Here is a 24,324-nt window from a genome sequence, read left to right as displayed (position 1 = left end):
TCTGTTTTCCCTTACCTAAGAAGGGCGTGCACCAGAGATTGTATGAGAGCTTGTGTGCAAACCAGTGTGGGGCCTCGCTGGCTGCTGGGAGTTGTAGTTCTCTGTCCTAGCTCTACTCCTTACTGTTTCCGTTGCCGTCACGGGACAGAGAAATCGGTGACAGCCCCGAGGGCTCTCGCCCCACGCCCATGGCCGAACCGGACCGTGAGTCGGAGTCCTCGGTGGGAGGGTCGGGCCGGGCCGCGCCGGGGCCTGGCTGAGGGCTGCAGGCCCCGGGGCCCGAGGGCGGGCGTGGTAGAGCAGGAGATAGAATTGCAGCGGGAGGAGTGGGGTTGGGGGAGCCGTTGTTAAGTGATCCATACTCCTAGGTTGGTGGGTTTCTGAGTCGCGAGGTTTTAAGTGTCCGTTTTCTATTTCTCCCAAGTTACTAATGATCGCGTGTTTCTCGCATCTTGGTTGCCATGGACCCTTATTGCTAAGGACTTAAGTTGCTGTGGTCCCGGTTGCTAAGGGTACCTGGTTGTTAAGGGAGCTGTAGGAAGCTAGGGGACCCCTGGTGTCCTCTCCTATCTCTTCCCTCCAGTTCTTGTGCCTCTCCTAAACATACCATCCGTCCCTCACCACCACTCCCACACCCAACTCCAGTACAGGTATCTCTTACCATTTCTCTTCCTTTCTAAACTTACCTCTGCTTGTAAACCTAACCCTACACTCACACACACGCTCACTCACACATGCACACTCACACTCTATTATATCTGTCCTAACTCCTCCTAAGACTTCCTCCATGCCCTGTATCCTTTACTTTGTCCTCCCTCTCCTAAACCTTCCTGTCTCAGCCCCTTTGTCCCTCACTAACCACATCTCCTCCAAGCACTCTCCACTTTGCTTTGTCCCATCCCCTTCCTCCTTCTACTGCATTTTACCACCACCCCATACCCCAGTATAACTAGGTTGATGGGTCTTCTTGACTCAGACCCCCCTGCTTTGAAGCCCTTATAACCCCTTAACCATTCCCCCCACTGTAACCACATCTGCTCCCCCTCCTCCCCCAGCCTCCGACCCTCTGGAGACCCAGGCAGGGAAGGTGCAGGAGGCTCAGGTGAGATGGGGGAAGGGTGGAGGGAAGGAGAGAGATGGACTTGTTCCCACACCCCACTCTCCTGGGGGGGAGGTGACAGAAGGGAAAATTATCCAAGACACACACCCCTGCCCCATTCTCACCACCAATCCCTCGCCCCCGCTGCCCAGTTCAGCCTCCTGGGGTATGGTGGAGCCTGAGGACTTTCAGAGAAGGTTGCGCAGCCTCAACCCCAGGCTGCCCTCCTGAACTTGCCTCTTTCCTTGCCTCATCCCCAGTCCCTTCTGAACTTCATTTACAGTCCTGGAAGAGAAAGGCATCCAACTTGGTCCCTGAACTCATGGATCTCATGGACAAGTGGCTGAAAAATGACCCTACAGGGTGATTATAAAAGTAGCTCAGGGCCCTGTGGGAGCCCAGTGGGTCTCAGTTGGGTTCCAGCTAGTCCTTTCCCTGGAGGAATCCACAGGCTGGTCTAGGAGTCAGATTGAAGTAGATACATGTGGTATGGGAAGAGGGACTTAGAGTTTTTTTAGGCAAGGTGAGAAGTCGTGTTCCATGCAGAGGGTACAGCTGGTGTAAAGATTTGGGAGCATGGAAGAGTGTGATATGTTCAGTAAGCGATGGCTGGGGGTGGTCAGCCCATTAATTATATACACGGCTGGCATTTATGGAGTACTTCCTTCAGCCAGATCCTCTGCTAAGTGATTTATGGGCATCATCTCATTTCATCTTCCCACCATTCCTGTGGGGGTCAAGGCCTATCGTGGCCATTTTACAGGTGAGAAACTTGAGGCAGAGTTGTTAATATCCTGTCCTCTGTCCCTCAGTTAGAAGAGCAGGGAAGGGTTTGAAATCCACGGCATCTGCACACTGCCTTCCAGATGCTTTGGGGTGAGAAAAACAGGCTGCTTTACAAAGACCTGGAGACCCTGTGAGCACCCCCAGCGCCCACTTAGGCCGAGTTGTTCCCACATGCTGGGCAGGGCCCTTGAGTCCTTCCACAGTCTCACTGTCTGCAGTATGAAAAAATTCCAGATTCCCCCACCCCCAGCAGCAAAATTGCGGTTTGGATGTAGGCAATGCAGAAGCTGTGATTAAAGCACCTCACCAGTGCATGGCAGAGGGTACAGTAGCTTCCTGTCAGGCCAGGGCTTCTCCCTCGCCTGGCTCCCAAAGCAGGGCCACTGTCAGAGAAAAAGGTTTAATGTTAAAAGGGATCCTCAGTCCCAAACAGAGAAATTCGAGGGTGTGAATTGCATCATTGTCCATAACAGGGCAAAACTGGAAACAGCCCAAGTGGCTGTCAGTAGATGGGTTAAATGAATTATAAAGCCTCCTTCCAATGCAACACTATGCAGCTGCTCAAAAGGATAAGGAGGATCTATAGTATCTTGTTCTGTAAAAGATGCAAGATGCAGCATTGTGCTTACGGTATTACCTTTTGCTGGGAAAATAATGAGTTTTATATTCAGAGGAAAAATCTGAAGTAATTACCATGGTACTGTTAACAGTGGTTATCTCAGGGGGAGGGGATAGAATTGTGAAACAAGTGCCCCAAGCTATACCTTGTCTAAAAGTCAGACATTTTACAAAGTTTATACAATCTAAAAAGCAATTAAAAATATAAATATGTTTGGGAGGGAGGTTCCTATTTAAAAAGACTTGGAACCAAATAGTGAGTGATGGGAGAGGGGTTATTGGAGAAGTTTTAAGCAGGAGTGTGATTTGGTCAGAATTGTTTTACCAGAGCCATTTCAGGGCCCAGCCCAGGTCTAGCACACAGGTAATTCATTCGTTCAGTGGTGGGTAGTTCTGGCACTCCTGCCAGGTGCCAGACCCTATTCTTGGCGCTGGACATCCAGTGGCAAACATGAAAAAGCCCTGCTTTCATGGAGCTTACATCATGGTAGACCTTGAAGATGTTCATAATGAGATGGGTAGACTGAAGACACCAGAGAAGAGCCTGTGAAGTGGAGGGGAGTGGGCCAGCCCAGACAGGCCATCCCACGGAGGGTAGGGGGATAATCGAGATGGACAGTGAAACTGGGAGCCTAGGTAGGAGGCTGGGACAGGGTCCCCAAGAACAGGCTGGACCAGGTGGAGCCCTGAGGAGGGACCACATTGTGGCCGGAGGGCAGGGTAGGAAGGTTGGAGGAGTCTGGCTGACTGGGAGATGGAGACCACACTGAGATGGGGCCCAGGAGGAGGAGCAAGTTTGGGGGAGATGCTGAGGTCAGTTTGGGACACTGAGGTCCCCCCTTTTTTGAGAGAGAGAAGCAAGGAGAGAGACAGGAACACCAAGCTGCTCCTGTATGTGCCCTGACTAGGGAATCAAACCGGCAACCTCCACATTCTGTGCCAGCGCTCCAACCAACTGAGTTATCCAGCCAGGGCTTAATTTTTATTGATTTTTAGAAAGATGGGGTTGGGGGGGAGGAGGGAAGCATTTGTTGTTCTACTCAGTCATGCAGTTCTTTGGTTGCTTCTGTTTGTGCCCTGACTGGGGATCGAACCTGCAACCTGTTGTTCAAGGATGATGCTCTTAACCAACTGAGCTAACTGACCAGGGCCCATTGGGGCGTCTTAAAGACAGGCATCCAGGAAGCCATGGGAACCTTGGGTCAGAGAGGTGGCATCATCAGTGACTGGGCCGAGTCCCTCGGCATGGATGAGGGAGCTACCCTAGGGGAGGAGGAGAGAGGAAGCAGGGAGGGCCCAGGACAGAGTCCCAAGACCTGCCTTGTGAGAGCCTGGCCAAGGGGAGGAGTTGCTAAAGGAGCCCGAGGGCTTGGAAAGGCAATATCTGGAGCTTCCAGCTTGAGGGCTCGTGGCCATCGGGTAAAGACTGAAGTGTTTTCACTGACATTATTCCATTGTTATGGAGTGACTTTGGTGAGTGCGGCTGCAGGGGGCCTGCAAGGGGACAGCAGGCACACACTGCAGGGGGCAAGAGGGGACACAAGGGGAGGATGTGAATGTGGCACATGAAGTAACAGTAGCCAGTCGTTCCTGAGCACTTACCCTGCCAGGTGGGTGCAGTCTGGGCACCTCACACAGGTTAACTCATTTCATCTCATCTCACAATAGCCCCCTGAGGGTGGGTGCCCTCTGAGCTCCATTTCCAAGAGGAGGAGCTCTGAGACTCAAAAAAACACAGTCACTCACATGATAATAGGCTCCTTGGGAGTGTCAGGCCAGGTCCCCAACACAGACACCCTGTCCCAGAGTTTATACACTGGCACCAGAGCTGTCCCTCCACTGCCACTCACTTCCTTGGGCCCACTTCCCAGCCAGAGCCTTTTCCTCAAACCGAGGTGTCACTCCACCCCCCCACTCCCTAACCCCACCTCTTGGGCCTGGCCACCCACCTCACCTCTTTCAGGACTCAGATTCAGACACTGAGGACGGAGCGGCTGGCGGAGAAGCAGAGAGTGAGTATCTTTAGGAGCCCAGTTCTGTGGAGGAATAGAGGGTGGAGCAGTTGAGGGCAGGGGTCTTGGTGATACCCCCTCACCTCCATTAGGAGTGACATTTACGTATGTAATAATGGGTACAGTGCCAATGCATGGAGGTCCCTGGCTGGGTCAGGCATTGAGCTTGAGTTGTGGAAAGGCAGGGGGTCCCTGGGCTGGGACAGGGCTGCTCTGGGTCTGTACCCTGGGCTGAATATCCACCGTTGTCTTTCTTCTTTTTGGCCAGTGGACTTCCTGCGGAATTTCTTCTCCCAGACGCTGGGCCTGGGCACCCAGAAGGAGCGTCTATTGGACAACTTAACCCTAGAAGGGGTGGCCCACTACATGCTGAGTGAGCGCTGTAAGTACCCCCCACACACACCTGTATTGGGTCACTTCCCTTCTTCTGACCCCAAGTGACTTCTCACTGGATCCATTCACACCTTTTGTCTGCAAGTAACAAGAAACCCAATTCAGACTGGTTTATGCCAAAAAATGAGTCCATTGACCCTTTAACTAAATCCAGCTTGAAGTGTGGCTGGGTCCAGGGGCTTCCACGTTGTCAAAAATCATAACCCTCTCTGGCACTGCTTTCTTCTGGGTAGGGGTAAAGGTAGCTCCCGGCAGCTCCAAATGCTAGTTCCACCAGCCTCACATCTCCCACTGCAGAGAGCATCTTTCTCCCAGTGTTTTAAGCAAGAGCAGAAATTGGCTTCAGTTGGCCCAGGTTGGGTCACGTTCTTTTTTTTTTTTTTCTGAAGTTGGAACCGGGGAGGCAGTCAGACAGACTCCCGCATGCACCTGACCGGGATCCACCTGGCATGCCCACCAAGGGGTGATGCTCCACCCATCTGGGCCGTTGCTCTGTTGCAACCTAGAGCCATTCTAGCGCCTGAGGCAGAGGCCATGGAGCCATCCTCAGCGCCTGGGCCAACTTTGCTCCAGTGGAGCCCTGGCTGTGGGAGGGGAAGAGAGAGACAGAGAGGAAGGAGAGGGGGAGGGGTGGAGAAGCAGATGGGCGCTTCTCCTGTGTGCCCTGGCCGGGAATCGAACCCGGGACTCCTGTACACCAGGCCGATGCTCTACCACTGAGCCAACCGGCCAGGGCCTGGGTCACGTTCTTACCACAAACCAACAACCGTGTCTCTGATTGGCCAGACCTGGATCACATCTCCATTGTTGAACTAATGACAGTGCTCTGATTGGCCAGGCCTGTTTGATAGAATGAAGATGATAATAATAGTATTTACCTCATAGAGTTATTAGTGGTTAAAACATTTAATAAGCCTGACCTGTGGTGGCGCAGTAGATAAAGCATCGAGCTGGAAATGCTGAGGTTGCCGGTTCAAAACCCTGGGCTTGCCTGGTCAAGGCACATATGGGAGTTGATGCTTCCAGCTCCTCCCCCCTTCTCTCTCTCTGTCTCTCTCTCCTCTAAAAATGAATAAATTAAATTAAATTAAATTTAAAAAAAACAAAAAACATTTAATAAAAATGTAAATGCCTGGGACAGGACCTGGAACGTAGCAAGAGCTATGTAAGTGTTCCGTAGGATTATTAATTATTACAGGAAGCTTCTTTCAAGTGTGGTGTGTAGCTGCCTCTTTACTTGGTCACCATGTAGTTTATATTTCTTGCTGCAAGTTGAGGTCACCAGGGTCTGAGAAACCAAGCCTTTGGTAGTCCTCGACTACAACAATGATCCTTTTAGCTTGCTGAGCAGCCCTTTGTTGATGACGTCTTCTCCAGTTTCCCTGTCCTCCAGCTGCCACTGGCTCCCTCCTCAGGCAGCCCAGCCCACCGCCTCGAGCCTCCCTCTCCTGGGCAGGCTGGGCAGCTGTCTGCAGCCGGCTTCTGGCATTGGTGGGCCCCAGAGGACACAAGCAGTGGCTACAAACCTTCAGTTCCTTCCATCCTCCTGTACCTGGAGTATATATTGGTTCACAAGAGGGCCTATGGGGGAATAATAATAAATAATAAAAGTTAATTGACCCTTCACTGTTTGCCAAAAACTAGGCCAAGCACTTGACAGGCCACCTGTCATTTAATCTTTACATTATACCTATGAAGTCCTTATAGGGGTGATCTGGAGAGAGGAGGTAACTGAAGTACAAAGAGAGAGGCTGTGACTTGGTGCAGGATCACACAGCTGGTTAGAGGCAGAGTCAAGATTCAATCCCATGCCTGACTGGTGGTAGCGCAGGGGGTAAAGCATCAACCCGGAACATGAGTGTCACTGGTTCAAAGCCCCGAGGTCACCAGCTCTGAGCATGGGCTCATCAGCACAGGATCACTTGCTTGAGTGGGGGAATCGTCCACGTGATCCCAAAGATTGTCAGCTTGAGCTCAGAGGTCGCTGGCGTGAAAAGACCAGGGTCAGCCTGAGCTGTGGTGGCGCAGTGGATAAAGCATTGACCTGGAACACTGAGGTCGCCGGTTTGAAACCCTGGGCTTGCCTGGTCAAGGCACATACACATGTGGGAGTTGATGCTTCCTGTTACTCCCCTCTTTCTCTCCTCTCTCTCTCCTCTCTCTCTCTCTCTCTCTTTTCTCTAAAATGAATAAATGAAATATTTTTTAAAAAAAAGAAAGACCAGGGTCACTGGCTTGAACAAGAGGACACTGGCTTGGCCCTAGTCAAGAGACATAGGAGGAGCAATCAACGAACAACTAAAGTGAAAGCAGCTATGAGTCAGTGCTTCTCATCTTTTTCTCCCCCTTCCTGTCTCTCTCTCACTCTCTCTCTCAAACAAAAAAAAGACTCAAGCCCAGGCCCCCTGAATCCAGAGCACGTGCTCCCCCCACTGTAGCGCCCGCCTGGGTCTGGCCAGGCCTGATCTGTTGGTAACCCTGAGGCTGAAGCTAAGGGCTGAGGCTGGGGCAGGCCTTAGCCTTTGTCAGCCTTGCTGTCCTCCTTTGGACAGGACACCCCAGAGGCGCCTGGTTCACAGGGCTTCACTTGTGTCTGTCCATCAGCTGACGGGCAGATGCCAGGGCACTGCGTGGCAGGGCCACCTGCCAGCCAGCAGCTGAAGAGGCAACTGTGCCCTTGTGAAATGATTTGACCCCTGCCACATCTTGCCATCCTCTTTTTGGAAATCTAGCAAAAATGAGGGAACAGAGTGCTTACAGGTATACAAATCATGGGTCTCAAGAAGTTTAGTACAGTTGACTCAAAGAATCATAGCAAATATATATACAGTTGACCCTTGAACAACATGGGTTTAAATTGCATGGGACACTTATATGCAGATTTTTCTCAATAAATACTGTGAATATATTACCTCTTAGGATTTTTTTCAGTATTTATAATTTTTATTTTTTTTAATTTATTTAGAAATTAAATTTAATAGGGTGGCAGTGATCAATAAGAGTACATAGGTTTCAAGTGAACATTTCTGTAACATTTGAACTGTTGTGTGCCCATCACCTAAAATCAAATCATTTTCCTTCACCGTATATTTGTTCCTCTTTACCCCACCCCACCCCCCTCTTCCTAGTAACCACTTCACTTTTATCTGTGTCCATGAGTCTCAGTTTTATATCCCACCTATTGTGAAATCATATAGTTCTTAGCTTTTTCTAATTTACTTATTTCACTCAATATAACATTCTCAAGGTCCATCCATGTTGTCATAAATGGCAACATGTCATCATTTCTTATGGCTGAGTAGTATTCCATTGTATGATATATATGTACCACATCTAATTTATCCAGTCCTCCATTGAGGGACACTCTGGTTGTTTCCATGTCTTGGCTACCATGAATAATACTGCGATGAACATGGGGTGCATGTATCTTTGTGTACCTATGTTGTTGAGTTTTTGTGTATTCAGTAGAGAAATTACTGGGTCATATGGTAGCTCTATTCTTAATTTTTTGAGGAACCACCATACTGTCTTCCAGTCTACATTCCCACCAGCTGTGAATGAGCATTCCTTTTTCTCCACAATCTCTCCAACTCCTGTCTTGTTGATAAAAGCCAATCTAAGAGATGTGAGGTGGTATCTCATTGTAGTCTTGATTTGCATTTCTCTAACAGCTAGCAAAGATGAGCATCTTTTTTTTTTTTTTCAAGGTGATGTACTTTTTTTTTTTTTAATTTTTTTATTTATTCATTTTAGAGAGGAGAGGGAGAGACAGAGAGGGAGAGAGAGAGGAGAGACAGAGAGAGAGAAGGGGGAGGAGCTGGAAGCATCAACTCCCATATGTGCCTTGGCCAGGCAAGCTCAGGGTTTTGAACTGGCGACCTCAGCATTTCCAGGTTGACGCTTTATCCACTGCGCCACCACAGGTCAGGCGATGAGCATCTTTTCATATATCTATTTGTTGTTTGTATGTCTTCATGGGAGAAGTGTCTATTCAGGTCCTCTCCCCATTTTTTTTTTTTTTTTTTTTTTTTTTTTTTTTTTTTTTTTCCGAAGCTGGAAACGGGGAGGCAGTCAGACAGACTCCCGCATGCGCCCGACCGGGATCCACCCGGCACGCCCACCAGGGGGCAATGCTCTGCCCATCCCGGGCGTAGCTCTGTCGCGACCAGAGCCACTCTAGCGCCTGGGGCAGAGGCCAAGGAGCCATCCCCAGCGCCTGGGCCATCTTTTTGCTCCAATGGAGCCTTGGCTCCTGGAGGGGAAGAGAGAGACAGAGAGGAAGGAGAGGGAGAGGGGTGGAGAAGCAGATGGGTGCTCTCCTGTGTGCCCTGGCCGGGAATCAAACCCGGGACTTCCGCACGCCAGGCCGACGCTCTACCACTGAGCCAACCAGCCAGGGCCCTCTCCCCATTTTTTAATTGGATTGTTTGCTTGTTTATTGTTGAGCTTTGTGAGTTCTTTATATTATATATTTTGAATATTAACCCCTTATTGGAGCTGCTGTTTGTGAATATCATCTCCCATTTGTGACTGCCTTTCTGTTTTGTGCTGGTTTCTTTTGCTGTACAGAACCTTTTTAGTTTAACATAGTCCCCATTCATTTATTTTTGCTTTTATGTCCCTTCCCTTGGAGTCAAATTCATAAAATATTCATTATAGCCAAGGTTCATAAGTTTAGTACCTATGTTATCTTCTATGTAATTTGTTGTTTCAGATCTTATATTTAGATCTTTGATCCATTCTGAATTAAATTTTTTGCAAGGGACAAGGTGTAGTCAAGTTTTATTCTTTTGCATGTGGTTTTCTAATTTTCCCAGCACCATTTATTGAAGAGGCTTTCTTTTCTCCACTTTCTGTTTTTGGCTCCTTTGTTGAAGATTATTTGACCTTATATATGTGATTTTATTTCTGGGCTCTTGATTCTGTTTCATTGGTCTGTATGCCTGTTTTTCTGCCAATACCATGCTGTTTTGTTTTGTTTTGTTTTGAGAGAAAGGGAGAGATACAGATAGACAGGAAGGGAGAGAGATGAAAAGGACCAACTCGTAGTTGTGGCACCTTAGTTGTTCATTAATTGCTTCTCATACACGCCTTAACCAAGGGGCTCTGCTGAGCCCGTGACTCCTACTCAAGCTAGCAACCTTGGGCTCAAGCCAGCTACCTTGGTCTTCAAGCCTGTGACCTTGGGTTCAAGTCAGTGACACTTGGATTTAAGCCAGTGACCATGGGATATTGTCAGTGATCCCATGCTCAAGCTGGTGACCCCGTGCTCAAGCAGATGAGCCTTCACTCAAGCTGGTGACCTCAGGGTTCCAAACCTGGGACCTCAGCATCCCAGTTTGACGCTCTATCCACTATACCACCACTGATCAGGCAAATATCATGCTGTTTTTATTATCATGGCTATGTAGTGTAATCTGAAGTCAGGTAATGTGATACCTCCAGCTTCATTCTTCTCAGGATTGCTTTGATTATTCAGGATTTTATATGGTTCCATACTAATCTGGTGATTTTTTTGTTCTATTTCATTAAAAAATGACATTGGAATTTTAATGGGGATTGCATTAAATTTGTATATTGCTTTGAGTAATATGGCTATTTTAACTATATTGATTCTTCAAATCCACGAACAGAAAATATTTTTCTATTTCATTGTGTCTTTCACTTTCTTTCCATAAAGCTTTGTAGTTTTCAGTAATAGGTCCTTCACATCCTTTGTTAAATTTATTCCTAGGTATTTTGTTGTTGTTGTTGCAATTGTAAAAATAATTTTTTAAATTCATTTGCTGAAGTTTCATTGTTGGTGTATAGGAAAGCAGTAGACTTTTGTATATTGATTTTGTATCCTGAGATTTTACTGTATTTGTTTATTGTTTCTAATAGTTTTGCAGTGGAGTCTTCGGGGTTTCCTATATAACGATTTTCTTAATAATATTTTTTTGTCAAGCTGACTTTATTGTAATATATATATTACAATATATAATACAAATAGCTTACAGCCTGACCAGGCAGTGGCGCAGTGGATAGAGTGTTGGACTGGGATGCGGAGGACCCAGGTTCGAGACCCCGAGGTCACCAGCTTGAGCGCAGACTCATCTGGTTTGAGCAAAGCTCACCAGCTTGGACCCAAGGTCACTGGCTCGAGCAAGGGGTTACTCGGTCTGCTGTAGCCCCATGGTCAAGGCATATATGAAAAAGCAATCAATGAACAACTAAGGTGTTGCATCGAAAAACTAATGATTGATGCTTCTCATCTCTCTCTGTTCCTATCTGTCCTTATCTATCCCTCTCTCTGACTCTCTCTCTGTCTCTGTAAAAAAAAAAAAAAGCTTACAAATATGTATCAATTGACTCTTTATGTTACAGGTAAGGATTCTAGCCAACAGTCGGCCATTAGTAGTTAAGTTTTGGGGGTTTTGTTTGTTTGTTTGTTTGTTTTGAGAAAGAGGCGGGGAGAGAGAGACACAGGAACATTGAGCTGCTCCTGTATGTGCCCTGACTGGGGAATCGAACTGGCAACCGTTATGCTCTGGAATGGCACTCCAACCAACCAGGCTATCTGACCAGGGCTTAATTTTTTTAAAGAAACAGAGAGGAAGGAAAAGAGAGAGAAGGGGGAAGGGAAACTTTCATTTTTGTTCCACTCAGTCATGCATCTTTTGGTTACTTCCCATGTGTGCCCTGACCAAGGATTGAACCCGCAACCTTATCATTTAGGAACGACACTCTTAACCAACTGAGCTGACCAGCCTGGGCCTATTAGTAGTTAAGTTTTGGGAGAATCAAAAGTATTACACAGATTTTCAACTGCCAGGATGGGCGTGGGATCATCTCCATGAAAGCCCCATGTTGTTCAAGGGTTAACTGTATAGCGTTTTTCTCAGTGCTGGGCACAGATCTAGGCTTTACATAAATAAATTCATTGTCTCAATAGCCCTGCAAGGTCAGTACTGTAATGATACCCATTTAACAGAACAGGAAGCTAAAGTCAGAGTGGTGATTTGAACTGAGACTCCTTGCAGATGAGCAGGAGAGCTAAGATTGAAGCCCTTATCCACTCTCTTGTTCATTAGGTCTGAGAGTAGCAAATCTTTGGTCTTCACCTGAAAATTACCAGATCTCAGGTGGCTAATGTGTGTTGGGAAAGGAATGTGTATAATATGCTAGAAATAGATGGTCGTTCAGGATTGTGTCCAAAAGAAAAGGTGCTGCCAGAGAGTTCTACAATAACGTATAGCTCTTCTCGGGGAACCCCCAGGCCCAGCCTCCTCATTAAGATCTCATATGGGGTTTTTTGTTTTATAGAGTTTTATTTATTGATTTTAGAATTTTTAAATTTATTCATTTTAGAAAGGAGAGAAAGGAAGAGAAAGGGGGAGGAGCAGGAAGCATCAACTCCCATATGTGTTTTGACCAGGCAAGCCCAGGGTTTCGAACCAGCAACCTCAGCATTCCCGGTCGACAATTTATCCACAGTGCCACCACAGGTCAGGCCTTATTTATTGATTTTAGAGAGAGGATAGAGAGAGAGAAAGGCAGGGTCAGGGAAGGAGTGGGAAGCATCAACTTGTATTTGCTTCTTGTATGCGCCTTAACCAGGCAAGACCCAGGTTTCAAACTGATGACCTCAGCACTCCAGGTCCACACTTGATCCACTGCGCCGCCACAGGTTCAGCAAGATCTCGTGTGTTTTTGTCTAGATCCAGCTAGGGGCAGAAACTTCTCTCCAGTGACCTTTTCTCAACTGTCTAAGTTGGTATAATTTTAAACAGTACTGTCTTTGTCCCCACCCTGGCTCTTCCACCAGCCAACTGTGTGACTGCCTCCCCTCCCTGAGCCTTGGTTTCCTTATCTGTAAAATGGGGATGTTAATATCACCCTCCTGAAGATGGTTGGGAGGATCATTCATGCATCTTAAATGTTTGCCCCAGGATCTGGCACCAAGTAAACAGTGTCAGGGGCTATGATGGGTGGTGTTATTTTGGGGCTGACCATGTCACAGGATGCACACACTCCTCTCTTCCAGGTCGCAGGGTCATCTGTTTGGTGGGAGCTGGAATCTCCACATGTAAGTGCCCCTTTCCTCAGTAGCTGACCCCTGGTGGGCGAGTCCCTTCCAAGGTCTAGGGAGAGTCATGTCTAGGCCTCACTTGGGAGGGCACTGTGGTATAGATGGGACCCTGGTACCTGATGGATTGCTTCCTGCCCCACCTCCCCCAGCCGCGGGCATCCCTGACTTCCGCTCCCCATCCACGGGCCTCTATGCCAACCTGCAGAAATACCATCTTCCCTACCCGGAGGCCATCTTTGAAATTGGCTACTTCAAGGTATGTGCAGGAGGAATGTCTGCAATGATGGCGGGAGGGGGTGGGGTCAGCCGCCCCTTACCAGGGGCATCTGGGTGCCTACCTACACTTTGCTCTCTCTCCCACAGAAACATCCAGAGCCCTTCTTTGCCCTTGCCAAGGAACTCTATCCTGGGCAATTCAAGGTGAGCTCTTTTTTTCTGGGGGAAACAGGAAAGGTTGGTGGACAACAGGCATGGGAAGGGCCACTTGAACAAATATCATATGGTCATTAAGTACATGGGCTCTGGGCCCAGGCTGCCTGGGTCTGACTCCTGATCCCTCACTTCCTGCTCTTTGGATCTTGAGCCTCAATTTTCCCATCTAGAAAATGAAGCTCATAATATTATATGAAAAGGGTTTTTGTGAAGCTTGAGTTAACAATACGTATACAAGCCCAGGCTCTGGAGCCAGGCTACATCTGTACGAACCCCAACTGTACAACTTGGCAGCTGTGCAGCTTTAGCAGGCCAGGCAGCTTCCCTGTGCTTTCGTCTCCTCATCTGTGAGATAGTTTAATGAGGGTTTCTGCCTCACAACCTCGATGTGGTGCTCTGTGAGGTGAGACAGGCCCGGTGCCTAGAACAGTGGGCGGCACGTGCGATGCGGGGCGATCGTCTCTGCCATCCCAGCATTGTTCTGGTTGCTCCCTCAGCCAACCCTGTGTCACTACTTCATCCGCCTGCTGAAGGAGAAAGGGCTGCTGCTGCGCTGCTACACACAGGTAGGCGGGCGGCGGGCAGCCTGGGGGGCAGAGTGCGGGCTGGGGCGACCTGGCGCCTCACTGCTAAGAGCTCAGGCCACTGCTTCTTTGTCATGTGACCTACAGTGAGTCATTTCTCCTCTCTCCGCCTCAGTTTGCCCTTCTATAAAGCTTCTCAGGTGTGTGGTAACGCGGCCATCAGCTCCTCTCGGGGGAAGCCGTCCCATGTGCACGAGAAAGGACTTCATGTCTAGCAGAGGGAACACTGTTTGCACCGTAGATTTCAGATATATTAGGATTTCCCAGCAGATGATACTACAGTGACTCAATCTAACAAAATCCGTACACCATGACAGTACCCTAAGGGATGAACATAGTGTCTTAAGAAAGGAACATGTGGCCCTGGCCGGTTGGCTCAGTGGTAGAGCGTTGGCCTGGCGTGCGGAAGTCCCGGGTTCAATTCTCGGCCAGGGCACACAGGAGAAGCGCCCATCTGCTTCTCCACCCCTCCCCCTCTCCTTCCTCTCTGTCTCTCTCTTCCCCTCCCGCAGCCAAGGCTCCATTGGAGCAAAGATGGCCCCAGGCACTGGGGATGGCTCCATGGCCTCTGCCTCAGGCGCTAGAGTGGCTCTGGTCTCAACAGAGCAATGCCCCTGGTGGGCAGAGCGTCGCCCCCTGGTGGGCGTGCCGGGTGGATCCCGGTTGGGCGCATGCGGGAGTCTGTCTGACTGCCTCCCCATTTCCAGCTTCAGAAAAATACAAAAAATACAAAAAAAAAAAGGAAAGGAACATCTTCTCTAATGTGCATAAAAGCCTCAGATGTGCATGGTGCTGAGCCACGGACCTCACCCTGTGGCACTCAGGCTAGGATAGCTCACCTTGTTGACTCCTGGACTAGACTCCTGGGATCTCACCCCCCTAACAGTAAAAAAGGTTTGTGCCTCTACCTTTGCTCTATGATTCTGTATTGAAATTACACGATGTCATGCATGCTATGAATTATACCTTAGAACCCAAAATTATAAACTAGAGAGAGAACACATGAATATAAAATGCTCTATTCCTTCCTTCCTGCACCTTGCAGTTTTGAGCCTGCAGCCACAGAAGCTGCCACCAGAGGGAGGATGAATTCTTTGTAGGTCCAGATTTCACAAATGGGGGCAGGTGTCTCCCCGTAGAGCTGGTGGTGTGTTGGGGAAGGGGACCGTCACCTCCTAGGAGGAGTCCAGGCTTGGGATAAACCTGACCTTTCTTCCCAGAGAGTCAGCTTGATCCACTGGATGTGGTTCAGATATGGTACGAACAGCTCACCTGAAGCCAGGTGCCCTCCATGCATGATTTCATGGACTCCTTACCTGGGCCCTGATGGCATCCTTGTCTGTCAGCTTCTGTCACAAATGTCTACTGAGTGTCAACTCAGTCAGGCCCTGCTGGCAGCAAACAGAACAGATGTCCCTGCCCTCCTGAAGTTGACACTCTAATGTGGGGAGACACAGTGGACAAGATACATAAGTAGCTTATCTAGTATGGCAGATGGCGAGAGTTCTGTGGAGTAGGATTAAACAGGAAAGGTGAGTCTGAAGCTCGGGGTGGGGGGCGGGTAGTGTTGCTGTGAACAAGGTATCAGGAAGACCTCACTGAGAAGGGGACATTTAGACAAAGACCTGAAAGAGAGGAGGAAGGGAATTATGGGATTTTCTTTGGGAAATATGTTCCAGGCAAAGGGAACAGCCAATGCAAAGGTCCTGAGAGAGACTGTATTTGGCGTGTTGAAGAAGCTGGATCTAAGGAAGGAAGGAGGACAGTAAGTGGAGACAAGAATGGAGGAGACAAGGTCAGGGTGATGACAGGGGCAGACCATGTGGGGCCTCAGAAGGGCTTTGTCCTTTACCCTTAGTGAGATGATGCCGTAGAAGGGCTCTGAGCAGGGCAGGGATGAGGCCACGTGTCCCTCTGGCTGCCTGTAGAGGCTAAGCTGTGTACCAAGTGGGGAGGGGGTTACAGAGCCCAAGGAAGAGGCTCCTGTGATAGATAGGGCAGGAGAGATTGGAGGTGGGGCCATCGAGGAGGAGAAGGGGCAGGTTATGAATTCATTATAAAGGTGAAACCAACAGGACTTGCTGATGAATTGGATGTGAAATGATTCATGAAAGAGAGGAGACAGGAATGACTGGTTTTTACTGAGATGGTGGGAGGTTGGGGGAATGCGAGCAGAGGAGGAGTTTGCTTTGAGGCCTGTTGAGGTTGAAATGCTCACATGGAGATTTGGACAGATGGTTGGACACAGGAGTCTAGACTTGTGCCAAAGGGCAGCATATAGACAATGTTTAAACTCACCAGACAAGATGAGATCACAGGGTTCCAGCATGAGAAGCCCAGACCCAGGACAAAGTGACCCATCAGGGCTGCTCTGTGGGCTCACTTCCCAGCTCTGCAGAGGCCAAAACCCCTGCCCTTGTCCATGAAAGCACACCATCTGTCTGCTATTTTTACATGAGAGCCAACATGAATACATTCTGGGGTCAAAGTGCAGGCATTCCCCCCTCCAGTTGCAACAGTTCATGCATGAAATTTAAGTCCACATAATATTCACAATGATATGCTACCTAAAATACATAAAGATGGGAAAAAGTCTTTCCACCCTCACATTTCAGGAAACCATTTTTTTCAAACTTGCCACCCTCAGCCACTGTTTGAGTCACTGACCCAGTTTTCTGGGACACGTTGTCTTCTTTCTGAATTGTGACGACGCAGCAGTTCTGAAGCAATGTGTGTCATGCTATTTTTATCTCAAAGCACAAGTATCACTCAAAGGTGAGAACAGTTGTCCTGTTCACTCAAGTCACTGTGATTGCCACAGCAAAACATTCCTTTAAATATATATGGCATTTGCACTAGACATAGGGTTTGGACTTACCTTTCTTTTTCTTTTTTTGACAGTTTGTTTGCCTCTTTTTATTTCTCTTACACTTGAATCTTGGGCAGCTAATGGAAAGCAATCTTTTGTTATTGCAAATTCATTGATCTTCCAACCTCAGTTTGCCTTTTGGTAACATGCAGCCATATTTATTATTATTATTATTATAAGTGTTTATTTGAGCCAAACTAGATGATATATGCTGAGGAGCAAAATCTCAGATACTTCCTTTACTTGGCTTTCTTTCATCTGACCCCTTATCTGGAAGACCCTTCCATATCCACATCCACATAATAACTTCATGATTTTTTTTTTAAGATTTTGAAATTGATTTTAGAGAGAGGGGAGAGAGAGGTGGGGGCAGGAGCAGGAATCATCAACTCATTGTAGTTGCTTCTTGTGGTAGTTGCTTCTGTTATGTGCCCTGACCAGGCAAGCCCAGGGTTTCACACCGGTGACCTCAGCATTTCAGGTCAACACTCTATCCACTGCGCCACCATAAGCCAGGCAACTTCATGCTTTTTAAAAGCTGATATTGGTGACCCTGGCCGGTTGGCTCAGTGCTAGAGCATCGGCCTGGCGTGCAGGAGTCCCGGGTTCGATTCCCGGCCAGGGCACACGGAGAAGCGCCCATCTGCTTCTCCACCCCTCCCCCTCTCCTTCCTCTCTGTCTCTCTCTTCCCCTCCCGCAGCCAAGACTCCATTGGAGCAAAGTTTGCCTGGGTGCTGAGGATGGCTCTGTGGCCTCTGCCTCAGGCGCTGGAATGGCTCTGGTTGCAACAGAGCGACGCCCCAGATGGGCAGAGCATCGCCCCCTGGTGGGCGTGCCGAGTGGATCCCGGTCGGGCACATGCAGTAGTCTGTCTGACTGCCTCCTCGTGTGTGTGTGTGTGTGTGTGTGTGTGTGTGTGTGTGTGTGTGTGTGTGTGTATGTATGTATGTATAAAGAAGCTGTTGCCTGACCAGGCGGTGGCGCAGTGGATAGAGCGTCGGACTGGGGTGCGGAGGACCCAGGTTCGAGACCCCAAGGTTGCCGGCTTGAGCGCGGGCTCATCTGGTTTGAGCATAGCTCACCAGCTTGGAGCCAGGGTCGCTGCCTCGAGCAAGGGGTTGCTCAGTCTGCTGTAGCCCCACGGTCAAGGCGCATGTGGGAAAGCAATCAATGAACAACTAAGATGTCTCAACGAAAAACTGATGATTGATGCTTCTCATCTCTCTCCGTTCCTGTCTGTCCCTATCTATTCCTCTCTCTAACTCTCTGTCTCTGTAAGAAAAAAAAAAAAAAAAGAAGAAGAAGCTGTTACTGGTGATGTGTCAACCAGGGACACAATGTTTTGAAACAGAAAGGGAGCCAAGGCTTAAAAATCAGGAGATTTCAGGTGAAAATCCAGACTTTAGTCTTTTGCTGAAAATTGGGAAGAGTTGCACCCTGGGTGGCTTTTCCAGAGAGAATGGTTGGCTGCAGTTGAGTAGCCACTGGCACTGCCCACCCTTGCCCAGGGCCCACCTCCTCTCCATGCCTGTTTCCTGCCAGGCACCAGGGCCACCTGGCATTCACTGTGGGTCATCTTGAGTTCAGTGCTTGTCCTGTAGTGCAGAACTTCCTTGAACGTCCTGCCCAGCCCTCAGCCTCACTCCCTGCAGTCACTGCTGTTGATTCCTTCATGTGTCTCCTTTGAGGATATTCTATACAGAGGCAAGCAGAGACACACACTCAATTTTTTTTTTTTTACATTCTGTACACACTGCCTTTGTGCTTTTGTGCCTTTTAACGTCTTGGCGAGATCACTTCATATCAGTACACACAGGTTGGCCTCATTCTTTGTTTTTGTTTGTGGTTTCTTGATTACACATGGTGTCAAAGAAGCAGGAAGAGGCATTTAGGCAGTCCTACATGCTGTTGACTTATTTGCACGCACACTGCGTACACACAAGGGAGTCAGTAGTAGGCGGAATCAAGTAACAAAGGCAAAACTAAGATTTCTAGTAGAGGGGGAGGGAAGCAGCAGAGAGTCTGGGAACAGTGACTCTTGTCTACATGTTTTGGGGGCAAGCCGATTGCTGGCAGGGAGCAGAGAAGACAGTTGGTGCCATCTACCCTTGAAAGGGAACCTTTTACTTGTTCGTGGAATCTCCAGGAAACCTTCTCAGTTCAGCTGTGGGCCGCACGTGATGGGCCATCTTTGTAACGTCTGCTGGTGTCCTCTGTCAGCACCTGCCTCCTGGGCAAACCAAAGCTGCTCCAGAGGGGCTGAGTGTTTAGAGAAAAGTGGCAGAGCACAAATATCTGTGTGGAAGAGAATATTCTTGTTTGGTCAGTAAGGAAAGGATCTCTGTCTTAGAGGGATACAGGTTAAGATGCCATCTATGAAACAGACCAGCCAGAAACCTGACTGCCAAATAGGAGAACTGTGATTAAACCAAATAGTCCCTCCTGAGCTTTTTATTTCTGTGCATGCTTGGCCAGGGCTGCCACATATAGCTGTGCAGGCTGGGTACTGCACAAGGACGCTGAGGGCCTTCATTTACAAAGGGGACATTGAAGATTTATGCATTATTTCCACAGATTCTGGTAGGTGGCACAAAAGTGTATGGTTCTGACAAAACAAATTATCCGAAAAATGGAAGCAAAGTGGCCTGAATTTACAGAAAAATGGCATATGGACTGGTGGTGGCTGTGGGCCTGGGCTCATACTCATCTGTAAGCATCCATGACTTTTTCCCTTTTAGTGGCACCATCAGAATAAACAGAAGTTTTCAGATATACCTGCCCCTTGATTTTCCTTTCCTTCTCTTTCTGTCCCACTGGTTTCTCTTGGCTACAACTCCCTGCTCTGCCTTCTGCCCCTGAGGGGTGTGGTTCACTCCTGACCCACTTCCCTCCATCTCGCCCTCCAGAACATAGACACCCTCGAGCGAGTGGCAGGGCTAGAGCCCGAGGACCTAGTGGAGGCCCATGGCACCTTCCACACGTCACACTGCATGAGCCCCCTCTGCCGGCAGGAGTACGCGCTCAGCTGGATGAAAGGTGAGAGCTGGAGGTCATCCCAGGGCAGGCTTCCCACTGTCTGTCCTCTCCTCAGCACCAGGGGCGGGGCCTCCACCCAGAGGACACCTCTTCTGTCCTGCACAGCTGTGGCTCTTTTTATTAGATAACAGCAGCCTCCAAAGATTTGAGGTGACAGTGCGGTCCATTGCTTCCAACACCACCTCACAGCCAGGTTCTGATGAATGCAAGCTGCAGACCCAGTTCAGCCACACACATACACGGACACACGTTAGCAGAGAGAAGCCCCCAAATGGTCACACAACCTGTTCTCTGAGGTCATGAAACCCTAGCTCTTTGTCCTTTAAGGTCTCTGACCCTATCATACAGGAAGTGCTCATCAAGGCAAGTGGAACTGAACTCTAAGAAGAGCAGAATTGTCCAACAGGACTTTCTGAGATGAGGGAAAGCCGTTATACCTGCACTGTCCAACATGGCAGCCGCTTGCTACGTGTGGCTTATGAGCACTTGAAATGTATCTGTGGGACCAAGGAACTGAATGTTAAATTTTATTATTTAAATGTAAAAAGCCATATCTGCTATGACAACCATACTGGACAGCACTTGTACAAGAAGCACAGGACTCAATTCGCCCATGCCAATTCAGACAAACAGAATCTATGGCATGTGAAGCCGGACACAGGCCTGGTTAGGGTTGAAGGCTGGGGCTTCCCATAGGGGTGCAGGCTGCAGGGCTTGTTAAAGTCACTGTCCCTATTCATGTAAGGGCAGAGTGTCCAAACAAAGGGGAAAACTCCAGCCAATCCACATGTCTTGAATGCCAGCAAGAGCCTATTTCTGACATCTATTGTGCTGATTAAGAAGTCACTTATTTCACCCATAGAAACCCATTTCTGACATTCTTTATGCTGACTTCACAAAGCCTCTGGTGTCCATGGGAGATAAGGACAGCACTTGTAGTAGGGCCTCTGGAGTGTGGCCTTTCTGATAAAGCACCAGCTGACCACGCCAGGGGTGAGGAGGCCTGCACAGCCCAGGCACCTGCAGCTGTGGGCAGCACACAATTAACATTACCCCACTCTGTTCACTTACAGCAATAGTACATGCAGCTCCCACAGAATAGCATACTGTCAATGCAGAAATGTTTTAAAGTAAATGACAGCCATGAAAACAGTGTTTTACATATTTGTTGAAGAAATGAATGGTTGAATGAATGAACTAGGATTCTGTGGGTTGCAAGTGACAGAAGGCTTTTTAAGTTTCCTTAATAAGCAATAAGGAGCATGATTATCATAGGATGGTGTGTGGGGGTCAGGGGGTCAGTCACAGAACCCAAGAGTGGGAAGCAGCTGTGCCTAAAGACTTCTCCCCACCCAGGGTCATCCGCGTCCTCTTCCCTCTTATCCTGCCACCAGGCCTGAGACCACCAGATCTCCCTGGTTCAGGGAGAACTAGGGCTGTCCTCAAAGACCTGCAGGCAGACCTTCACTCCCAGCTCAGGATTCCCCAGGTCAGGGGTTGGGGAATCCATTGGCCCCTGTTAGGGACAAGTGTCTGCTGCTCATTTGTTTATTCTTTCATTCAGTAGCCACCCCTGAATTCCTGGGGCATGGGGGAAGCTGGGGGCAGTTCTCTGAGAAGGGGGGTCCTTTCTGAGCAGGGCAGATACCCCAGGAGGTTCCGCGGTGACTGAGGTATGTGTGTGGACAGTGAAGGAAGGCCATGGGGAGTGGGCAGGGCAGGCTGCAGCCCCCAGCCCAGAGCCTCTCACCTCCTTCTCCCCTTCCCCATACCCAGAGAAGATCTTCAACGAGGTGACTCCCAAATGTGAGAAGTGTCAGAGCGTGGTGAAGCCTGGTGAGCCTTGGGGCCGGGGACCAACCGAGGGAGATTTGGACTGGGAACCCCCCGCACCAACCCCTTCCCCAGAAGGCCACACTTGCCATCTACCCCACCTCTGGATACCCTCTCTCCAAGGAGAGGGTTCCGTACCTTGGTCAGTCTGCCCTCCCGCCCAGCCCTCAGGTCTGCCTTCTGCTCCTGCCCATTCTCATCTCTCTTCCTGTCTCTGCCTCTCCCTGTTCACTGTCTCTGTTCTGTGTTGTCTGTCTGTCTGTTTCCACCTCAGATATCATATTCTTTGGTGAGAACCTCCCAGCACGTTTCTTCTCCTGCATTCAGTCAGTGAGTATTTCCATCACCACCCTGTGCTCAGCCGCTGTGGGGACAGCCTGCCCTGGGGAGGTTCACTTCCCCACTAGCTGTATGTGGGCCTATGCTGGGGGCCAGGGGATGGCGGCTCAGCCTCAGCTGAGGGTCCCAGAGCCTCATGGCCAATCCCCCTTCACAGGACTTCCTCAAGGTGGACCTGCTCATCATCATGGGCACGTCCCTGCAGGTGCAGCCCTTTGCATCCCTCATTGGCAAGTAGGTTTCGGGTCAGGGCTGGGGGGGCTGGGGAAGCTAGGACAGGTCCTCAGCACTCAGCTCACCATCCCCCCCAGGGCACCTCTCTCTACACCACGCCTGCTCATCAACAAGGAAAAAACCGGCCAGGTGAGTCAGGTTTTATTCACACCCCCTCCTTCTTCCCTGCCTGCTCCTCACATGGGCCCCATTCCCTCTCGCTGGCTTCCTTGGAATGAGGGGATGGGTCTCTAGGGAAACCCAGTAGTTCAGACCCCTCAGCTCAGGGTCAGGGGCTCCAGAATCTGGAGGGATCAAGTCCTAGGCTACCCTGACTCTAAAATTCCACAGGCCTCCGGGTCATTCAGGACCCTTTTAAATAAGTGATGTAACCTGAACTCAAAGCACCTGAAGCCAAAATAGGGATATTGTACTTCCTGGGACTGAAGAGTCAGGCTGGCTGGAGCCAGGGCCTTCAGCAGGGCATCAGGTCACCAGTGCTGAGCTCCCTTCTGGGGAGCAATGTTTGCTCGAACAGGCGAGAACATACCAGGAGCCAGATGCTGTGGGAAGCATATTCCCTGTGTTCACCCACTGACAGCACAACCCTGGGAGTGGGTTCAGTGATCATCCGCTCTACAGATAAGGAAACTTAGATTGGGAGAGCGAGGTCACTTGAGTAAAGTCACAGAGCTGGGATACATGCCTAGCCACCCCTGGCTCAAGGGTCTGTGCACTCATCTCCCCCCGCTCTCCTCTTCCCTACAGACTGACCCCTTCCTGGGAATGATGATGGGCCTCGGAGGGGGCATGGACTTTGACTCCAAGAAGGCCTACAGGTGAGGCCTGAGTCCTCTTTGGGGGGTGGGGCCTACAAGGGACAGGTCCAAGGTAGGAGGGAAGGCATAAAGGACAGGTAGAGCTGGCAGGGGCCTGGGACAAGTCTGGGGCATCAGACTCTCTTCACTCACCCGCAGGGATGTGGCCTGGCTGGGTGACTGTGATCAGGGCTGCCTGGCTTTAGCCGACCTCCTCGGATGGAAGGTGAGGAGTCTGGGCCACCCGCGCCCACCCTGAACCCAGTTCCCGAACCCCTGCCCCTTGGGTGCTCTGACCCCGCGAGGCATGGTGACCTCTGACTGCTGGAAACATTGTCCCCGCAGAAGGAGCTGGAGGACCTCGTCCAGAAGGAGCATGCCAGCATAGATGCTCAGTCAGAGCCAAGGAGCCCCAACCCCACCACTTCAGCTTCCCCCCAGAGGTCCCCACCTCCTGCCAAGGAGGAAGCCAGGGCTACGAAGACAGAGAAACCGCAGTGACAGCGGCATCACCCAGGCAGGACACCCAGCTCCTCTGGGACAGTCCCAAACAGCCCTGGCCCTCCCTAACTTGCAGTTCTTGTCTGGGAAGCTCAGAGCATTCCCTCAATCTCATAACTACTTCCTTCCAAAACAGGGTTCCAGTCCCCCTGACCCTGGCAAATCTCTAACATCTGGGGGCTGAGGCATAGGCAGCCCATCTCTAACAGCCTGGAGCTTCTAACCACCAGGGGCAAGGATCGACCTCCCCTGATTTCTAACTGCTCCTGGGGGCTGGCAGGCCTCCAAATTTCTAACTGTCCTAAGACTGGGCCCCGGGGCCCCAGTACTCTCTACTGTTCTCAGGGGCCTGTAGCCAAGTAGACAAAATCTAACCTACCCTGGGTGGGGGCGGGGGCCCTCCAAACATAACATCCAATGTGGGGGTTTGAGCCTGCAGCCTGCAGGCCTCCCACCTCTCTGCCTCCAACTCCCAACTGGTTGTTGGGCCACCTTCACTCATGACCCATTTCCCATGTGGGGATGGGCAGATGATGTTGCTTATTGGAGACACATTAAAAACAAAAAACTAACAATCAGCTGTCTGGCCTTCTGTTCCTTTCCGTGGGCACACAGGAAAGCAGCTGGAGGGAGGGGGTGAGATCGCTGGCCACTAAGGAAACCAGGACATCCAAAGGCTCTGTAAGAAACAGAGCGAGGGGTGCTGAGACGGGACTCCA

At 49.7% G+C, this 24,324-nt stretch overlaps 1 protein-coding gene across 2 annotated transcripts; it reads left to right on the top strand.

The window, feature by feature from the left end:
* Positions 1–39: 39 nt before the first annotated feature.
* Positions 40–24,180, top strand: SIRT2 (sirtuin 2). 2 transcript variants are annotated; one of them, XM_066242657.1, is made up of 16 exons: positions 70–204; positions 1,056–1,102; positions 4,467–4,515; positions 4,784–4,897; positions 12,935–12,976; positions 13,129–13,235; positions 13,343–13,399; positions 13,909–13,977; positions 19,772–19,901; positions 21,678–21,737; positions 22,009–22,064; positions 22,231–22,307; positions 22,385–22,436; positions 23,055–23,125; positions 23,264–23,330; positions 23,450–24,180. In XM_066242657.1, exons 1-16 carry the CDS (start codon positions 189–191, stop codon positions 23,603–23,605), a joined length of 1,170 nt encoding a protein of 389 aa, XP_066098754.1. In that variant the 5' UTR covers positions 70–188; the 3' UTR covers positions 23,606–24,180. The 2 variants fall into 2 exon arrangements, with proteins under 2 accessions (XP_066098753.1, XP_066098754.1); XM_066242656.1 differs by lacking the exon at positions 1,056–1,102 and having other exon boundaries at positions 40–204.
* Positions 24,181–24,324: the final 144 nt, after the last annotated feature.

This window comes from Saccopteryx bilineata, chromosome 9 (genome assembly GCF_036850765.1).
Source record: "Saccopteryx bilineata isolate mSacBil1 chromosome 9, mSacBil1_pri_phased_curated, whole genome shotgun sequence".
NCBI classification, from domain to species: Eukaryota; Metazoa; Chordata; class Mammalia; order Chiroptera; family Emballonuridae; genus Saccopteryx; species Saccopteryx bilineata.
This window is presented reverse-complemented; position numbering and strand designations above follow the sequence as displayed.